This window comes from Mangifera indica, chromosome 19 (genome assembly GCF_011075055.1).
Source record: "Mangifera indica cultivar Alphonso chromosome 19, CATAS_Mindica_2.1, whole genome shotgun sequence".
Taxonomy (NCBI): domain Eukaryota; kingdom Viridiplantae; phylum Streptophyta; class Magnoliopsida; order Sapindales; family Anacardiaceae; genus Mangifera; species Mangifera indica.
Genome location: NC_058155.1, coordinates 10,167,317 through 10,187,306, shown reverse-complemented (window position 1 = coordinate 10,187,306; position 19,990 = coordinate 10,167,317). Strand labels below are relative to the sequence as shown.

General features: G+C 35.0%; 2 protein-coding genes and 1 long non-coding RNA gene across 3 annotated transcripts; 1 reads left to right on the top strand and 2 right to left on the bottom strand.

Moving 5' to 3' along the window:
* Positions 1–4,424: 4,424 nt before the first annotated feature.
* Positions 4,425–5,491, top strand: LOC123202569. The gene is made up of 2 exons (XR_006499017.1): positions 4,425–4,752; positions 4,843–5,491. It is a non-coding gene; the product is annotated as an uncharacterized LOC123202569 (long non-coding RNA).
* A 297-nt stretch (positions 5,492–5,788) lies between these two features.
* On the bottom strand, positions 5,789–9,143 carry LOC123202827 (receptor protein-tyrosine kinase CEPR1-like). The gene is made up of 2 exons (XM_044618974.1): positions 6,541–9,143; positions 5,789–6,453 (listed from the first exon to the last, which is right to left on the bottom strand). The coding sequence occupies exons 1-2, from the start codon at positions 9,020–9,022 to the stop codon at positions 6,059–6,061; spliced, it is 2,877 nt and encodes a 958-aa protein (XP_044474909.1). The 5' UTR covers positions 9,023–9,143; the 3' UTR covers positions 5,789–6,058.
* A 6,490-nt stretch (positions 9,144–15,633) lies between these two features.
* LOC123202588 (receptor-like protein kinase 7) lies at positions 15,634–19,074 on the bottom strand. The gene is made up of 2 exons (XM_044618533.1): positions 16,320–19,074; positions 15,634–16,242 (listed from the first exon to the last, which is right to left on the bottom strand). The coding sequence occupies exons 1-2, from the start codon at positions 18,856–18,858 to the stop codon at positions 15,842–15,844; spliced, it is 2,940 nt and encodes a 979-aa protein (XP_044474468.1). The 5' UTR covers positions 18,859–19,074; the 3' UTR covers positions 15,634–15,841.
* Between the last annotated feature and the right edge of the window lie 916 nt (positions 19,075–19,990).

The following is a 19,990-nucleotide window of genomic DNA, read 5'->3' as shown; positions in this document are numbered from 1 at the left end:
GATAAATATAGTAGCTGCACTTACAAATATTACACTAGCTAAATTAAAAATTTCATAAGAATGACGTAAATTCAAACTTAAATATTTTTTCTAAAAATTTTAATATTCTATTAGTTTTATTATCCTCAAAGTCAATTGTGATCCTTGCTTATCTGATAAATGATAACTTATCAATCTTAATCTTGGCTTCTTACCCTAGTTTGCTTTTTTACTATACCACAACCATTGAATCGAGTCAAGTTGTATAAATCAAAAGTTTAACTTTGAAATATCGTTAGAGAGAGTTTAACACCCTTATATAAAGAAACTTCTTTTTTATCATGGCTTGTTTTTATTATTACTAGAAGTTTTTCTACCAAGAATTAAAACCAAAATTATAAAAAGGGCCCTGTTGTCATACAGTGGCTATGGTCATAGCCTCGGCGTCGATAATTTTCTAAGCATCTTACCAGTTCTTGCAGGCCGATCACTATATCACTATAAAAGCACAAACACAAGCCGTCCCATTATCTTGAAGTCTTGCTGCTGTCTGATGCAAAACATTGGCTGGGAAAGTATAAATTATGTAGTCCAACAAACAGGACGTCCATGTCAACCATATGATATAGTTTCTTTTTAATATTTCAGTTAAACATAGAAATGCAATCAAGATTCAATATATAACAGAAGCTACATCAGAAAATCTGAATATAATATAGATGACATATGACTCTGTTTATTATCCATAAACATGTGCTAGCCATGAAAATACCTGGAGTTGACACTCTTTATAGACCATATGTAAAACCATAGACATGTAAGACAAAATCAAAATGGAGGAAACAGGAAACCGAATCATGTAAATGAAAGTATAATCAGCTCCAGTCACTAATAAAAAAAGTATATATCAAATATCAACCAACTGTTGCACTCATATAACCAAGGTTTGGCTATAAATTGTAACCTCTGAAATAAGTTCTTTAATTAAATAATACACAGCTAAGCAATGTGACAATCTAACGAATGGGCAAACAATAAGGAAAAAAGCAACAGAGAAAACATGATCCATAATCTTGAAATCCCATCAGCTTGAAATTTGTCTGTAGGAACCACTTTAACACTTTATGATCTAGAGTCACTTCACAGAATTGAGATTTAAAACAGTATCCCTCTTTATAATTGATGAACAGTTTATCCTTAAGATTGAGAGAAAAAGGGACTATACAAAACCTGACCCAGTGAACTGAAGGTTTCAAAAGGAGAAAGGGTACAAAGTGGAGACATACATAAGAAAAGCCAACATTACAAAAGAAACCATAAAATATCATAACAAGATACTTCTAAGCTACAAAGTTGCATGAAGCAGGATATGGCAAGACATCACCTGTGAACATAAAACAATTCTGCCAAAACGAGTTAACAATAGAACCTAAGTACTCTATGCACCTTCAAAGCCATTAAAAATGGTAAAAGTATATCATAATTAGGTTTAAGTACATGGTACTTAAACAAATCAATTTCACAAGGATAAACAGAGAGGTCAACTGTTGGTTAAGCACATACTATATCAAAGATATTCAGCATTATCTCCAACAAATCCCTGAGCAAGATTGAAATAATCCTAACATAAAGGCAATTAGGAATTATAGCCCATCATTTGAGATTGTCTATCCATAATACATCATGAAGACTCATCTCTCTTTAATCAGTGACAGTAGCATCAAATCATTTTGAAAAAATTGCTCCTTTGATCATTACAGTATAAAACAATATCAACACCTATACAAATTCAAACGAATATGCAAACACATCAACACCAATCAAACAACAGTAAAACTCCCAACTCCATTTCCTTAAATGATCAGTCTTTCTACTTTCATGAAATCAAAAGAAAAGCCCAACAGCAAATAATCATTAGTTTCCATTCCAGTGGAAGAATGAAACCATTTAAATATGTTATGGCAAAATGAAACAGTTCTATCGTCAGGTGTGAACATTTTTAAAGTTAAGGACATCAATAAATGGGAGTTCCAACATTATTCACCATTTTCTTTTTAACTGGAAGCTCAACATAAATATATCAGTGAAAAAAAAAAAACCATAAATAACATATATGCTGATATATATAAATCAACTGAATGTATTGAAAAATGGAAAAACATACATCATCACCATCATCATGAGGTATGAGCATTGAGCATCAAACATAAAAGAGTAAAGGAACATGTTCGCTTTCGCATACATACATACATACATACATACATACATCCATCTCAAAATCATCAAAATGCTTCACAAACCATCTCCTTCTCAGCATTTCGATCATTCGATGTACCATGACCACCACCCATGAATGATGACGAATCGTATGCTCCTCGTCCTCTTTAAAATTAAAACCGAAACTTAAAATAAAATAATGTGAATATTTTTTTTTTCCGGAAAAGAAACTATATTCATATTTATAATTTGCCTGGCTCCATCCTGTCTGCCTTTTTCCACACAAGAGAGGATTCTACACAGAGGGAGAGAGAAAGGAGAGCTACATTGTTGTTGTTCTCTCTTTTTCAAGACTCATATGTGAATGCACCAAAATGGCCTTCGATTTACAAAGGCAGATACAGCGAACGCCTCATATTCACCAAGGGCAGTTTGGTCATAGAAGAACAAAGACATGTCGTCTTCAGCTTCGAAAGGGAAAGCCATTAGCATTTTCAATTGCAGAGAACTACAGTTAACAATGATAGCTGAAAAGGAGAAGGCAAGGGAGCTGTCTAGTTAGATGGAAGTAGCAGTTAATGGCAAGCCATAAAAGGACCAAAAATAGCAAATTTAATTGGGGTAGGGTGTTGGATAGGGAGAGGCATTTGGTTAAGAGGAAACCGGTGAAAACTGAAAAGTCATTTTCAACTTTTTCTTTCTGGCAATAATACTCACCGTTTTGTCTCTCTCTTATGTGGCCTTTATCCTTTTCATTTCACCCACTGCATTGCTTTGCTACCACACAACTGTAATGTACTGTATTATTTTTACCTTTAATTTATGTGAAAATAATAAATAAGTTTAAAGAAGAGGGCAGGCACGTCCATCACAATTTACGAGTCAGAGTACAGCTGTGATTTTTTTAACTTCAAAGTGACGTCGTATGTGTGTCACTTTTACCTTTGTGGTTAAGGGCATCAGCAAATAAATAAATAAATAAATGGAAATTCCTCCTGATTTATTTTCCTCAAATATGAGAGGAATAATAGTCCCGGGTGGTGGGTTCGTACTAATTTTCTGTTAATAAGATGCTAAGCCTAAATAATACAGGCTGAGACTGAGGAATAATAAGTGACTTGTGTCGGCAGGCAAAGGCAATATTTTTAACAAATAAGGACGAAGAATTGTTGCTGGGTAGATGAGTCGAGTAAATTTAAGTGTTAAATGTTTGTGACAAAATAGCCGCCATCTCAGTTGTGCCTTAAATCCTCGCTCATTCAATGCTCCTTTGACATCAATTTTTGAATATCTTAATTTTTATCTCTATTTTTATTAAAAAAATAATTTTTTATTTTTATTTTATTTTTGAGATATAAAAATAATGAAGAGTTTCATTTCCCCTCCCCTCCATTTGAAAAGAAAATTTTGGGCAATTAATGGAGCTTACGAAAGATTAATTGCTCATTAACAGCTTGTTCAGGGCTTCGATAGGAACGTAAAAGGTATTCATCATCAACTGTAGAAATACCATTTCAAATTAAAAAACCGATGAAAAGGACACTGGGCCTTTGATCCCAACGTTCTAAATGCAAATCCCGCGATGCACCACGTGATTTTATCATTATTATTAAAGCTGACTGAGAAATCAAGATGTATTTATGTCTCGAAAATCTCTAGATGGCGGACCATTTATCCATCCATATCCATTCAGATTTGCAGATTACTATTATCCGTTGGCAGATCAGTTTTTGGCCCATAAATTTCTAAATTGGGCCGACAACATTCTTGTGGGCTTCATCCAGGTCAGAGTCCGGGGCATTCCCTTCCCAATCTTGACTGAGATTTAACGATAATAATTCAATTCGCAAAATTGAGTTATTGCCCATCTCTCTCTAAAAAGAGAGAAAATTCTCTAATAAAAATAAAAATAAAGATAATTAAAATCTCAACAATTAGAGATGGAGATAAACTCCAATCCATCTTTTTCTCGATGTATTCCCTCTCCAATTCATCAATTCCCCTGCACATTTTCTAAACATTTACATATTGAGCAATACTATGTGTATCTATTTTAGATACACAAATATATACATACTCATATGTGTTATTATATGATTGGTTATTGTTTTATTTTTAATTCAAAATCATCCAATCATATGATAACACATATAAATGTGTATATATTTTTGTATCCAAAGTGGATACACATAGTTTTATTGTTACATATTATATAACTGTTAAAAGTTTATGGAAGCCAGGTGAGGAACAGAAAAGGTTTTCCCCACGAAAAGGGGGACTAAGGTCCTAACCCAACACATTTCCATGTCTGTTGGGACTGGGAGGAAATTACAGTTTTAGCAATAAATGCAGAAATCGGGACTTGAATTTCTAGTTGGATTTAGCAATATTGAATAGCACAAATTCGTGGTGTTGTTTTGGTTCTAATCGGTAATTATTATAATCATTAACTTGAGTTTCTTTGTTTGCCATTTCCAGAGTTTGTCCAATAACTTCATAGTTTACTTTAAATTCATTGCAGGGGTTCTCCAATTGACAATCCATAGTTGTAAACAGGTTAAATTTTTTAATTCAAGTGTCGAAAACATTGATTGCAAGTTCTTTGTAATTCAGTGAAAATCATGATTAAGGGTTCTTTGTGTACAGAAGGACAAATCTGTCCTGGAAAGGAGCTTGCTTATCAATGCCAGGGGAAATTAACTTCGATGCCATGTCTTTCAGCTCTACAGGTATTCCATTTATCAGTGCTTCTTACTTTTGCTTATGGGCTCTCCACCATGCCAAAAGAAAATATATATTTCCTTCGTGAATCTTATTCTTCAATGGAGATGGGGACCCCCCAACCACTCACAAAGTCGCAATATCACAAGACATACAAGTGCTATTGTGCATACACGGATGCCAACATGTGCAAATGTTGTTATTCTTTGAAATGGATGCTGTTTACAGGAGCATTAGGATTGAGATTTTATGGAAGAATCCTTGTTTCTCATGTGGGTATTGTGTTAGGAGTATTGAAAATGAATGAATTGTTAGTTTGTAATGCCGTATAACATATAAGATGTATGATAAAATATGGAGAAAGAGAAGGAGATTCATTTTAGAGAAATGGAAGAATCCTGTGTCTCACTCAGAATCCTCTTTTAATAAAGAAAGAAAGAGGACTTCAACTTGTAAGTGGAGTTCATTGCTCACTATCAACGGTGACACAGGCTTGGACTCTTTCTATTTTCAGATTTTTCATTCCACAGATTAATCAAACTCTCTTAGTAAAAAAAAGAAGAAACAGGAAAAAGAGAAAAGGCTTCTGCTTTCTCCTCTGCACCTTCAGTAATGTAGAGACAAAGATGCTCATCAATCAATTAGGCCATTTAATCTTTTTCCAGTGGGGCCTTCAAATAGAAAATTGGGAATCATGACTTAATTATTTAAGTCAGAACTCAGAATCAGAAACCCACTTGAATGAAAAAAAAAAAAAAAATGAAGCCTCTTTCTATCAGTATATGTGCTTTTTTTTCTTTAGGAGTCTCTTTTCTTCTGGATCAACCTGATTTTGAAATAAAGGGCAAATGGAAAGAGGAAAAAACAAAGCTCTTAAAAGCTAGAAAATGATTGCTCTTGTGGGTGTCTAACTGATATAGATGCTATGCGTTGCCATGAAGCAGTTATAGTGATTACATTTCTCAAATGCTTACAAGGGAAAAAAGAAGAAAGAAAAAGGGTAAGAGATAGAATCTACAAGCTAATTAATTAGTAAACTACTAAAAAGACAATAATAGAGTAACTAAGTTGCTCTTTATGATAAAGCCTCTCAATAATTCTATAGACTATACTGTTCTATATTACTTCACCTAAAACACAATCATAATTCTGATGGGTTCTTTATTTTGGTGACATTGAAGGATTCTTTGGTCTTATCTGAAGACTTGCAGGTGTTGAATTTACAAGGGTCAGCCCCAGCGAGCAACTTAACAACCTCATTCATTGTTGGGCGAACTGCAGGCGCCTTGTTTGTACAGTGAATGGCGATCTTGAGGACCTGAATCATTTCGTCTCTGAATGAGCCTGATAATCGCTTGTCTAATACCTCCATTACACTTTCCATGCTGTCAACTTTTGTTGAAACCCAGTAGATGATGTTTTTATACTCTCCAAAATCTGCCTCTACTGGTTTCCTTCCTGTTATTAGCTCCATTAACACTACCCCGAAACTGTACACATCGCACTTGGTTGTTGCTTTAGATGAATATGCGTATTCTGTTCAAATGAAACATAATAAACCAATTATATATACATGCAATAATTCGGAAAATAAATGATAATTGAGTTATATCAGAAATTTACCAGGTGCCAAATAACCGTAGGTCCCTGCAATAACTGTAGTGGTTGAATCTTTGCCTCCTCTAGCTCGCAAAACTTTGGCTATCCCAAAGTCTGCAACTTTAGGCTGATAATTGACATCTAATAAGATGTTGGTTGACTTGATATCTCTGTGAATAATCGGTTGCAACAAACCATGGTGAAGGTAAGCCAAACCCTGAGCAACACCAAATGCAATTTTATGGCGAGTAGGCCAATCCAGTGTGATCCATCCTTTGTGGAGAGCATCCCAAAGGTTTCCATTTGGCATGTACTCATAAACCAACAAATTGCAGTCCAAACTGGAGAAGTAGCAGTATAACTTCACTATGTTTTTGTGCCTTATATTTCCTAGAGTCTCCACCTCAGTTTTCAACTCCTTGTCGATGAGTGATTGATCTTCTGAAGCAGAATCTTTTGTTCTCTGCTTCCACAATTTCTTCACTGCAACCGTCTCCCCATTATTCAACTCAATTTTATACACTGTCCCAGATCCTCCTTGCCCCACTTCGTTCTTTTCAATCATGGCTTCAAGTATTTCGCGTTGATCGAAATTAATTCGATGGAAACTCTTTACATCATATGAAAAGATTGATAAAGACAAAGTATCATCATGTTCCATCAGAGCTCTTTGTTTACTAAGCCGGCGTTTCACAAACAGGATCAGTCCAATGGAAATAATAACAGCTGAAATCACTATTGCCCACACGGAATTCAGCCTCCGTTGGTTGTAAGTTTTAGAACATAAAGGAAAATCTTGGTCGGATGATTTAACATTGACTGTAACACAGAGACCTGGGTTGCTCGAGAAGCTTTCAACCAAACCCCCTTTAATCAAACAGAGAGGAACTGGACCAGAAAGCTGATTGTTTGAAAAGTTGATAGAGTTGGGCAACAATTCGCAGAGACTATCAGGGACATCTCCGCTGAGGAGGTTGTTGGAGAGATCAAGGACATTGAGAGATTTTAGTGAAGAAAGTGACTTCGGAATGTGAGAATTCAGCTGGTTGCTTTGCAAAATCAGCAAATTTAGCTTCTTTAAGTTTCCAATTTCTGAAGGAATGGGGCCAGACAGTAAATTATTACTGAGATCAATTTTCACCAAATTGATAGCTCCAGAAATTTCAGGAGGCAAGACACCTGAAATCTTGTTGTTTGACAGAAACAATTCGGATAAGTTTCTGGCATTTTCAATTGTCTTTGCAATTGGACCACTGAAACTGTTGGAACTCAAATCAATGATTGAAGCATGGGGAAGACCAAATATACCTTGAGGGATTGGGCCCTCCAAACTGTTGTTGCTGACTCGAAATCTTAAAAGAGATGTGCATTTTTCTAAACTAGCAGGTAACTCTCCAGAAAACAAGTTTGACAGGACAAGAAAGTAGTTCAGTTTACCTCCATTGCAGACCTGAGTTGGAAGTGGACCTGCTAGGCGATTCTCAGATACATCAAGAACAATCATGCTTGAAAATTGCCCCAGATTGCGAGGAACTTCTCCAGTGAGAAAATTGTCGTAGAGTGATAAGATAGTTAAGGTTGTTGAATTTCCAAGTGAACTTGGAATTTCTCCCGTGAGGCTGTTGTTGTAAAGCTGCAAGGCTCCTAGCTTGGGCAGCCTACCAATGGATTCTGGAATCTTACCCGTCAAGTGATTGACAGACATGTCCAAATCTGTGAGCTCCGTCAGGTTTCCTAGTTCCTCAGGTATATTGCCAGAAAGGTGCTGATTGTAATATAACTCAAGCTGCTGCAAGTTCTTCAGCAATCCAATCTCTGGAGGAATCTGACCCGTGAGAAAATTCCCAGTTAATTCAAGATCAGTTAGAGAAGTCATGTTTCCTATTGATGGCGGGATTCGACCATGCAAGTCGCAGGTGCCCAAGTTCATGAATCTGAGCTTCGTCAATAGAGAAATATTCTCCGGAAGTTGCCATGGATTGAAACCTGGATTTTCATTAAAGTTGAGCACCACAAGATTGGAGAGATTAGTCACTGACATGGGGAAGTCGCCAGTGAAGAGATTGTATGTAAGGTCTATTATCCGCAGAGATTTCATTGGTGATAAATCAGGAAGTGTTCCTCTGAGGAATACAAAACTCATATTGAGTTCTTCCAGGAAAGAGCAATTGACAAAGCTGTCAAAAAAGTTTCCATAGAGATGGTTGCAGTCAAGACGAAGAATACGTAACCGTGGCAAGTAAGAGCATACTCCAGATGGAAACTGCCCAGAAAGTGACCAACCGGAGATGTTAATCTTGTCCACATAACCTTGGTTGTTGCAGCTAATTCCTGAGAAATTGCAGTAAGGTTTCCCTCCATCAATATCCCATCCAGATAACTTGTTTCCTGTTAAAGAGGTCTTCATAAGAGCAAAGAACTGAGACTGGTTACCAGTAATACCTTGAGAAGGATGAGGCAGAATGGCAAGTACCAGAAAAAGAAAGAAAAATGAGCAGAGAGCCATTTTTAGAGAAAAGAAAACAGCAATAGAGAGGTAGTTAAGGTTGTTGTTGCAAGGAAGGCAGTGAGGAAGAGAAGAAGTTTATAAATGGCATGATTGAGGGGATCATTTGGTGCAGCAGTAATAAGACCTCGATGATGAAAAAGCAGGTTCCTGTAGTAGTGTAGAGAATGAGATAGAAAGGGTTGAGCACATCATCACATAAAGAGGCTTTAAGTTTATACCCCACTAACTCATATTCATATTTCATATATGCAGAGAATATCATAACTGGTGCACTTACTTTTTATTTTGTAGTGACCATATATATATTTGAAGAAATATATCAGAACCCCTTGATGTGATCCTTCTACTTTCTCTTGGATGGCCACATTTCAAAGTTTTAGCTTTTCATCTTGATCAGCAGCCATGCATAATATGATATATGTTGTTCCTATGCAACACTTATAATTGTTACATATCAACCAAGACCAAATTGGCCAAGCATCTAAGTTTTTTCTTCTTAGAACGACAGGTCAAAGTCTGAAGCATGTGAATTCATGTAAACCTGTTTGGCAGGTAAAAAAAGAGTTGGATCCTATTTGGATTTCATAGCTCAACTGTAAATGGACATTTTGGAATCCTGATCGATTACATTTCTCTAAATTTTATGCCATGGTTTTTAGTGGAAATTTTGATGTTGATCCCGACCAACCTATCATTGTATGCTTAACATCTAAAGGAATGATGCTTGGCTACAAAATAGAAACATGTGTCAAGCAAAATTGCCAGTTGACTTTGTTGATATTCCACCATCAACATATGAACCACATGCGGGATTTTATATATATTTAGTCTGTTTTCTGTTCCTATTTAGTTTTCTTGCTCAGGTGAATGGATGAGAAGATTAGAGAATTCCTTTACAGGTCCAGGTGGATAAGTTTGAGACTTTTAATATCTAAGTATATAATCCTGTTGGGGAATTTTCATTATATGGGCAGGGACCATATTCGGAATCATTTGTTTTATTTTTATATATATATATATATATATATATATATATATATATATATATATATCTCAAAGAAAAAGGTTCAGAAGAGTACAGTAATGCTTTTTTTTGATGCATTTGTCTGTCTAGGACAGGCCTTGCTAAAACTACAATAATTTCTCTCTTGTAAAGCCTCCACTAAACTTGCTGGAATGATAAAAGGTAAAAAGGAAATAATTCAAGAGGAACTGAAAATTATATGCAAAAAGTTTATTCTCTCTCCGTCTGTCTCAATTGGAAAATCAAACTCTCCTCCAAGAAGAAGAAGAATTCGATAGAATATAAATAAAACTTCTACAGAAGAAAATCTACCCAGTAGATATTTTCAGATTTCAGATTTATTCTTAGATTTATGCCTCCTACTGATTTGAACTGTTACATATCTCATAATCTTAGAAACATAAAAAAATTTCATTTTCTTAATAAAATTATGAGTGAGGAAGAAAGAATGATGGGCTCTTTCTTTCCATGTATTAAAATCACTAACACAAACTTCCCCACCATCTACAAGCTTGTATCTCAAATCATTTCAATGTTAAAAGGTCTTGGAACAGAGTATTAAAATGAGTCAGTAAAAGTCAGTCAGTCAGCTGTGTTTCATTTCTTTGTATATCGTGTGTGCAGAAACCATTAGTCTTATTAATATCTCTTTGTTAGGACTTTAGCATGCCTGAAAAGATCAGTGCCTTTAATCATAGGATTGATTCCTCTTAAACCAAACAATTATGGACCCACATATAAGCAGCTGTCTGGTGATTGGGGGAACCCCATATGGACCTGAAAAGTAAGCCCAATAGGTCATCTGAGCCCATGAATCATTCAATGGAAATCTCTGTAGGATAGACGAGAAGTGGAGTGGTGCTTAATGATGGAGTGCAAAGCAAAGATGCCCATTTCCACTTCTCTTGTGAAAAAAAACATTTGGCGGATTGGAATTTCCCCAGTCTGAAATGGCCATCTCTTATTAGCTAATTTCCACCGACATTTCAAGATAGGACAATAGCAAAGTCTATTACTTTTGCTGTGAATTGACAGCCATTTCTTCATGGGGTAATTTTTCTGCTAAGTTGATGGCCACTCAAGTTTGATTGGGCTGATTTCATGCTACAGCAGGCCGCGTCCGACCGCATTATCTAATGTACATAGCTGTTCACTGCCTACAGCTTTGTGCAATTCTCCTTTTAAAAAGGTAAAGGGAATAAGGATGTGCTTTCTTTGTAGCCTGGACAGTCAATTTTATCCTTGATTCTTCTGCATCACAAGTTCATTTCATAGGATGGAGATGGATGGACTCCACTCTTCTCAATATTAATTGTCATTTGTTTCTCCACTCAATTCATAATCATAGTTTTACACATTATTACCATATTAAATAATATTTTGTTCTGCAATGGTAGCTATGGGGATTGGGAGCCATTACAGATTTTCTATGATAATAAAATTATAAGGCCAAAGGACTTATTCCCACCCAAAGTTTGTTGTATTTCTAAACTAGTATCTGTTAAGTATTAAAAATTCAAACTTTCACCTGTAGACTGTTAAAATTAACAAAACCAGTTAGTTTCAGGGATAAAGTTGTTATTTAACCAATAATATATTAAAAATAATAAAATATTATCCATTTTCCCTCTAGGTTTAGAAAACTAACAATTTTTCTCATAATTAAACTTTAAAGTATTATATTTTTCTCTCTAAGATTTCTTTCTTTTTTCTTTTCCTTTTCTGGTGTCGTCTTCAAACGAAGTAACGAAGATGACGTCTTCCTCCAAAGAGGGCGTCAGGAAGGGAAAAAGAATTGGAGGGAGAGAGAAGCCGACCAAAGACAATGCTAGAAAAGGGAGGCAGAAAAAAAAAACCCTAGGAGAAAAAATGTAATATTTTATAATTTAATTTTAGGGGAAAATTGCTAGTTTTCTAAACCTAGAAGAAAATGGATAAAATATTTTATTATTTTTAATATATTACTAGTTAAATAACTATTTTACCTCTGAAACTAATTGATTTTGTTAATTTTAACAACTTACAAGTAAGAGTTTGGGTTTTCAATATTTAGTGGGTACTAGTTTGTGGTTACAACAACCCTTGGGTGCGTATTTGTCTTTTGGCCAAATTATAATTATGTTTTATGTTTAATAAATTTTTCCCTTGAGGTTTCCTTGAATTTTGCTTGTTAGGTATAAGAAATAATAGTTTCACATTTTGTCCATACACAATGCGCAATCATAAACATTATGTTCATAATTTAAATTAGTGTGATTGCATTGGCCTTTTAAAGTTGAAGTAAGAATTTTTAAAATTTAGCAACACTTATTCCTTAATTACGAAATAATTATGTTAACTCAAACAATTTCTCCATTAATGGTCTTAATATTATTATGTTACATTTATTAAGTTATTTATAAAAAAAATTTAATTTATTTAATTAATTACTCACTGCAGAAAAATTCTAATGCTATTTATATTATTTCTAATTATAAGACGTAATTTTAATTTCAATATTTTAATTTATTATTGAAGTTTTTAATTAAGTATATATGTTTACATTTATGAATTAAGTATGGTATATAATAAACAAATCATTAAGTTTTAACATATAATTTTGGCCAACTGACTATTTTCCATCTAAGTTTTAACCCAATTTAAAAAATACATTCGTGATAGTTTAAAAACTCAAACACCCACTTATAGGTTAACTTCTGTTAAAATTTTTAGTTATAGACAAGGATAAAATCGTTATTTTATTACTAAATACTAAAACTATAAAAGTTAATATAATTTCTCTCATGTTTTAAAAACTAATACTTCTTCCTTATTCTTAAAGTTTGAAAAGTTAACATTTCACCCATAGGGTTTGTTTCCCTTCTCTGGTCACCACCATTCTGATCGACAGTTGACGCTTTCCACTTGTCTTTTAAGTCCAATCATGAAGGATGATCACCCACCATCACAAGGAATGGCATTCGTTGTTCAGATCTGAAAGATGTGATGAAAGACAATGTTTCGTTGTATCGTCTAAATAACAAAACATTATCTTTAGTTGCGTTTTTCTAATCTGAATGAGGAAAGGTTGTCCTTCATCAGAAAAGATTGGTGGTCAGATTCTCTAATCCATCAAAGATAAAATCTAAAAATAAGAAAAAAAATGAAAATTTTAAACTTAATTATAGAAAAAAATTATTAATTTTATAAAATAAATAAGAAAATGATATAAATTTTTTAGGTTTAGTGATAAAATGACAAAATTATCATTACTAGTAATTAAAAATTTTAATAAAAATTAGTTTATAAATAAATATTTAAATTTTTTAATTGCCGTATATACTTCGGATCCATTCGGTTTCAGGCTTGAAAATAAAAGCCCATTTAAGATTTTCACGTTTGTATTTGTTCGGGCCGGGTTTCAGGTTATCCAATTTAGGGAATCCTATTTCCTGGGCATATTAGACCGGGAGTAAACTGTAAGCCCAATGGGCTGTTTCTATTACGAGCCGACTCACAGTTTTTTGGTCATGTTGCTATCAGCCATATTTAATTCTTGTCTAGAGTCAATTCCGATCGGTGGACCGTGGACTAGTGTTTTAGTGTGGTCAACAACGTGCTTCATGGGGGTCAACACTCAAGCCATTGATCAGGACATGAGCTAACCCAGGCCCATGGCCTCAGCTTGCCTTGCTTTAAAGTGGTCCGTTAAATTCTCCCGGGAAAAGTGACCCCCCCCCCCCCCCCCCCCCCCACCAAAAAATCAACCATCACATCTATATATAATATACATAATTTGATTCAAATTATAAAATTAAATTGAATTATTCAAAAATTACGATTTGGTTTTATCTGGTTTAGATTATAAAACTATTTGATTTGGGTTGTTGTTTAAACCGTTTTCAAACCAAATCAAACTGTAAACTATGTATATATACATAATTTTATTTCATAAAAATTATTAAAACCCTAAGTTACTAACTCATCTCGCCAAACTTTCCCCCTGCCTTAGTTTCTCCTTTGCCACTGGAGCATCTACCTTGAATCTTTGTCATCACCGTCATTCTTTCTCACCGGAAACCATAGCTCTATCACTGTCTTCCTAATCTCAATCATCATTTGAAGCATCAGTCAACTCGCTATCTATCAACTCACCATCACTCAACTCGTTGCGTCATTGCTAATAAGTTATTAGTTTATTTCAAAAACATCAATGATTTAGGATATAGTATATTTGGGTCTTTAAAAATAAATGCTTATAATTTAATAGAGATTCTGTTGAGGAAAAGTTTGTCATTCTATGTGATTTGGGAGAAAATCTCTTAATAAATTGTATGCTCTATTAGATAATAATAAGGAACATGATTCGGTTCTTACACAAAAATTTTGAAGTTATCTTTTGTGTTTTCAATATTTGTTTAATTGAATCATAATATTCATGATTTTGTAGTAGCTGGGTTTTTGCATTTAAAACTCAATCATCTGAACTTTTTGGCATTGTAGCTATAAGTTTCTAATATATAATATCCCTTGTAGGTGTATGTAATGTGAAATTAAATATATGTAGTTGTTATAATCCTAGTTATATAAAAGTGAGAAACGTGTATATATATATTACTCTCTTTGATTAATGTTAGTATGATATATAAGTGATAATTGGGTTCACAAACTAATTCAATTCAAAATTGATGAAAAGTTAATTGAGTTGAATTCTTATTATTCGCATACTAAAGATAATTTTGAAAGTTGTGATTGTGATTTTAGAGCTAGTGAGACTATTTTAACCAACAAAGTTGAAGCAGTAATATTTTCTATTAGTTTATCTTAGATCATGTTCACCATTATAACAATAAGAATGACTATAATTCTTAATAATATGCGTAACATTAAGTTATGTTTCATGTCGTAGATATCTATAATTCATTTATTTTTTATTGAATACAAAATATTAAAAGTGAATGATTTTTATTCAGTTTAAACCATAAATCAAATAGTATCAAACCGTATATTTTTAATTTGGTTTGGTTTGAATTTTTTTTAACTATTTTTTTAATTTAAGTTAAAAAATATTATAAACCATACCAAACTGGCCCATACACATCCCTATCTATATATAAGCGATTCTAAAATTTGTTGGTATAACTACATTGATTTGGCGAGCATGAAGCACATGACACCTATCATTTACATAAACCCTTTTCTAATCAAGGCCATTCACTTAAACTATAGTTTCCGATTTGGAGTATATAATGATAGGTTGAAGATTTTTAACTTAGAAGAAATGTAAAAATAAGACAAAAAAATTAAGTCAAAAGAACATCTAAAGTAAAGAAAGATTAAATGAAAAAGACAAAAAAAAATGAATAACCGTGGAAAGGAGGTAACAATGTGAAAAACATATAAAAATATTGAAAAAATGAGTCATTTATGACACATGATATGGTGGGGTAGGAAAATGTGACACATGATATAATGACTTATTTGACAATGTGGCATGATGATATGATATGAAGCCATGTACAAAATTTTATGTATATAAAATAAGAATTTCTAATCGAGTTAAACTTATTTTAAACCAAACTCCTCACCTATAATGGGAAATTAATTAAACCGATTAAGATGGGTTTATCATTTGCTTCATCTTAGAAATTAAAACATAAAGGACCACAGACTACAGAATCACCGATTACAAACTCCAAGTCACAGCTAATGTTTTACAAGTTCTCAAGATCTAATTTGTTACAAAACTACCACATGTTACAACAAGCCAATGGTCCGAAAATTTCTAACCCATCAGCCTAATCTGAGATGACTCAAGCATTGGAATTGTTTTTCTCATTTTCCTTGGCTTCTATTTTCTCAGTTGTACCATCTTTGTCGATGACCATTCCCACAAATGTGCAAGGCTCAGCTTCCTCCAGCATCTGAACCACACTTCTCATAGTCGGTCTTTGAATCGGTTGCCTTGCTGTGCAGAGAACTGCGATTCGCAGTATCTCTGCAGCATCTTCCTTGAAGACTTCAGGGATTCTTGAATCCACAAGGCTTATCACACTTTTTTTACTGCTGAAGTTGCTGCATACCCAATTCACTACGTCTCTGTTCTCTCCATACTCAGGCTCTATCGGCCTCTTTCCGGTCACCAGCTCCATTAACACCACACCAAAACTATACACATCACTCTTCTCATTGACCTTGCTTGTGTAACCGTATTCTGCAAAAGTAACATTGCTATATTTTAATGAGCAACCAAAGAAAGTAAAAATAAGTAAACAAGAGAAATTTGCTTACCAGGAGCAATATAACCATGGGTTCCAGCAATTATATGAGAAGAGTCCTTAGTGCAATTTGCTTGAACAATCTTAGCAAGCCCAAAATCTGCAATTCTTGGCTTCAAGAATTCATCCAACAAAATGTTACTCGATTTGACATCCCGGTGAATGACTGGCCTAATGAACCCATGATGCAGATACTCCAAGCCCTTTGCCGCGCCAACTGCAATTTCGTACCTTGTCTCCCAATCAAGCTCCATTTTTCTGGAAGTGTGCAGCCGATCCCACAGGCTCCCATTAGGCAAATACTCATAAACTAACAAGCTTGAGTCCTCACTGGTAACACTGCAATACAGCTTCACCACATTTACGTGCCTTATCGAGCTCAATGTCTGTACCTCAGCATCAAATTCCTGAGAGTTTCCTCCACATTTACGAAGTATCGGAGTAGTGCTCCGGGATCTTTTGTGGCCTTTGGCATCAGTATTCCAGATGTGTTTCACAGCAAGTTCTCTACCACTGGATAACATAACTTTGTATACATTTCCAGACCCTCCTTTTCCTATAAGATTCTCTTGCTTTATGGAATCAATAATCTCATCTTCAGAGAAGATTAATTCTCGGAAAGGCTTTATGTTCCAGGATTCTTCCTTCAATGAAGGGTCTTGATCTTTTTCTCTCTTCTTAAAGAAGAAGAAACAAGCATACGAGACAAGCAAGATCGATGTACCTAAAGCAAAGCAAATTATGAGTGTGAGGACATCCTTCGATATCTTTGACTTCTGGGAGCATCGCTTGAAGGAGCTAATGGTCTCACTGCAGAGACCGGAATTCCCAGCGAAGCTGCCATTGTATGCTTCAATGGAAAGAGATTCTGGTATGCGACCAGTTAGTCTATTGTTAGACAGATCAAGAATAACAAGTCTCAAAGACGATAAACTCGCTGGAATTTGACCAGAAAGTTGATTTTCTGATATATTCAGGGTGTTAAGAGTCGGTAAAGACCCTAGAACTGATGGAATTTGCCCAGAAAATAAGTTGCGAGCCATGTTTAGGTCGCTTAGAGATTTGCAAGAACCTAATGACTCCGGAATTGAACCAGAGAACATGTTGTTCTTCAACTTAAGAGTGCTTAAGTGTTTCAGGTCCCCAATTGACCCCGGAAATTTGCCCGAAAACTGATTGTTACTGAGATCAATAGCAACAAAAGATGAAGCTTCCGAAACTTCCTCGGGTAATTCACCAGATAGCCGATTGTTTGCGACAAATAGCTGTGCAAGGGCTTTTGCTTTTCCAATATCTCTGGTGATGGGTCCTTCAATTTGATTCAACTCAATGTCTATAATATTCAAATGAGGCAATCCCCATATTTCCGCTGGCATAGTTCCAGTTAGTGAGTTATTACTAACCCTGAATCGCTGTAAAGTCAAGCAATTCTCATAGCTCGCAGGAATTTCACCTGTGAATTTGTTTTGTAACATAAGAAGCGCCTTCATGGTGCCTTTCTTGCACATATCTGGTGGAATCGGACCTGTCAATAAATTCTCTGAAACGTCAATGAAATCAAACTCAGCCCAAGAGCCAAGTTCTTTAGGCAACGGTCCAGTCAACTGGTTGCTGAACAAAGAAAGATTCACCAGTTTTTTAAACTGGCCCAACTCAGCTGGTACTTCACCAGAAAACTGGTTCTCAAACAGCTGAAGAGACACCAGATTTGTCAGGAAGCCCACTTCTGATAAATTGCCTTCAAGAAAGTTGGTTGACGCATCAAAAAATTGAAGATTAGTTAAGTTTCTCAATCCAACGGGGAGTTGTCCTGTCAATCTGTTCTGGTAAAGCTCGAGCTGCCACAATTTGCTGAGCTTCCCAATTTCTGGTGGTATCTCGCCAGTTAAATTGTTTTCAGAGAGCTCCAAGTCTATGAGCTCCCCTAAAATCCCAATTTCGGCTGGAATTTGACCCTGAAGGCTGCAGTTTGATAAATAGAGCCAATTCAGCTTGGTGAGCTCCAAAACTTGATTTGGAAACGGAGCAGGAGTGAAATTATGATCGCCAAGGCTCAATACAACCAGATTTGTCATGTTTTCAAGTGATGCCCATGGAAAATCGCCAGAACATCCGCTATTATTCAGATAAAAATAGCGTAATTCACTGAGAGACGATACGCTTGGAAATGAACCCGAGAAGCCATTGTTGGCAAGATCCAGGTACTGTAAATTTATACAGTTGTTCAATTCTTTCGAGATTGTGCCATACAAAGAATTGAACCCAAATGAGAGCTTGTCCAAGGACTGCAGTTGGCATATTGAATCAAAAGGAAGAGTTCCTGTCAATTGTTGGTGAGAAAGCTCAATTTCTTTGACTGAATTATGTGAGTTGCAAGTGACCCCTGTAAAATTGCAAACATGATTATTTAAGCTCCAGGAATAAAATACATCAGTGTCTAATCCTCCAATGGCAGCTTTGAGCGTCAGTAATATCTGAAGCTCATCGGATTTGATACAGGAGAAGATGGAAAGGAAAAGAAAAACACAGAGAGAACAACTAGCGGGTGACATTGGTGACAGTAAGAAGAAAAGATGAGAATAAGTGGTCAATTATTCAGAGAAGAAGAGCAACCATTTTTAACTAAAATGGATTGCGTCTTAATCTCGTCATTAATAGCCTAATAGTTACAGATAAAACAGCACAGAGAGTCCATATGGAATTTGTAGGCACTGTAGTACGAAGCCAATTATTAACATGAGTAACACGAGACATTGCACTGATAATTTTCCTTCTGGGTTTTGGAAATTATTATAATATAAGATCTTATTAATCTGATCTTCAAGTAATATTATTCTACCTTCCCTTATTCTCTCTCTAAACGACGCCAGTTTCTTTCATCCAGCGATAATTGTCGTTTTACAGAATTAGTGCGATCTAATTTTTGTACTAATCACAAGCTATATGCAATGTATGCCCCACCGACCATGTGGCTGACGGTGGTGCTGGTGGGTCACTACTAACTAAGTAAGAAGCAGCCATAAAGAATAAGCCATTGAAATGCAGGAGACAAATTGAGAAACAATATAAAATAAAAGGGCAAAGTTACCCTCTACCGAATGGAGCATTAGATCAATGAGGCGATAACAAAAAAACAATTTTGTGTCGACAGCAAAATTAATCAATTCTTGCTTGAAATTTAAGAAATTAAGATTCCATAGCCACGCATGTACAATCCGACACTTGAAAGCCCTTTGGCCATTGTCATTTTGAGTCATGTGATGGGCAATTCTAAATTTAATAATAATAATAATAATAATAATAATAGGGTTTTATTAAAATAGATTTATGAGGAATTTAGTGATGAGAGTTTTGTAAATTACGAGGATCCCGTAACTGAAATTCATTATCCTATTATTTACCATAAGATGAAACTTAGATGATTGATTGAATAAGATTAGAGATGACAATTTGTACTCGATTTTAGAGGTCTCGACCTTCTCTTATCCTAACAGAGAGGAGATTCTCTGATAAAAATAGGAAAGAGGACGGGAATGAGGATGAAAAAAATCGCCGCAATCAGAGACGGGCCAGAGATGGGGATATATGTGTCCCCTCCCCGCCCCGCCCGCCCCACCCCCATCTCCATCCCTTTATATTAATATATTTATTTAAAATACTAATATATTTTTTATAGTTTTAAAT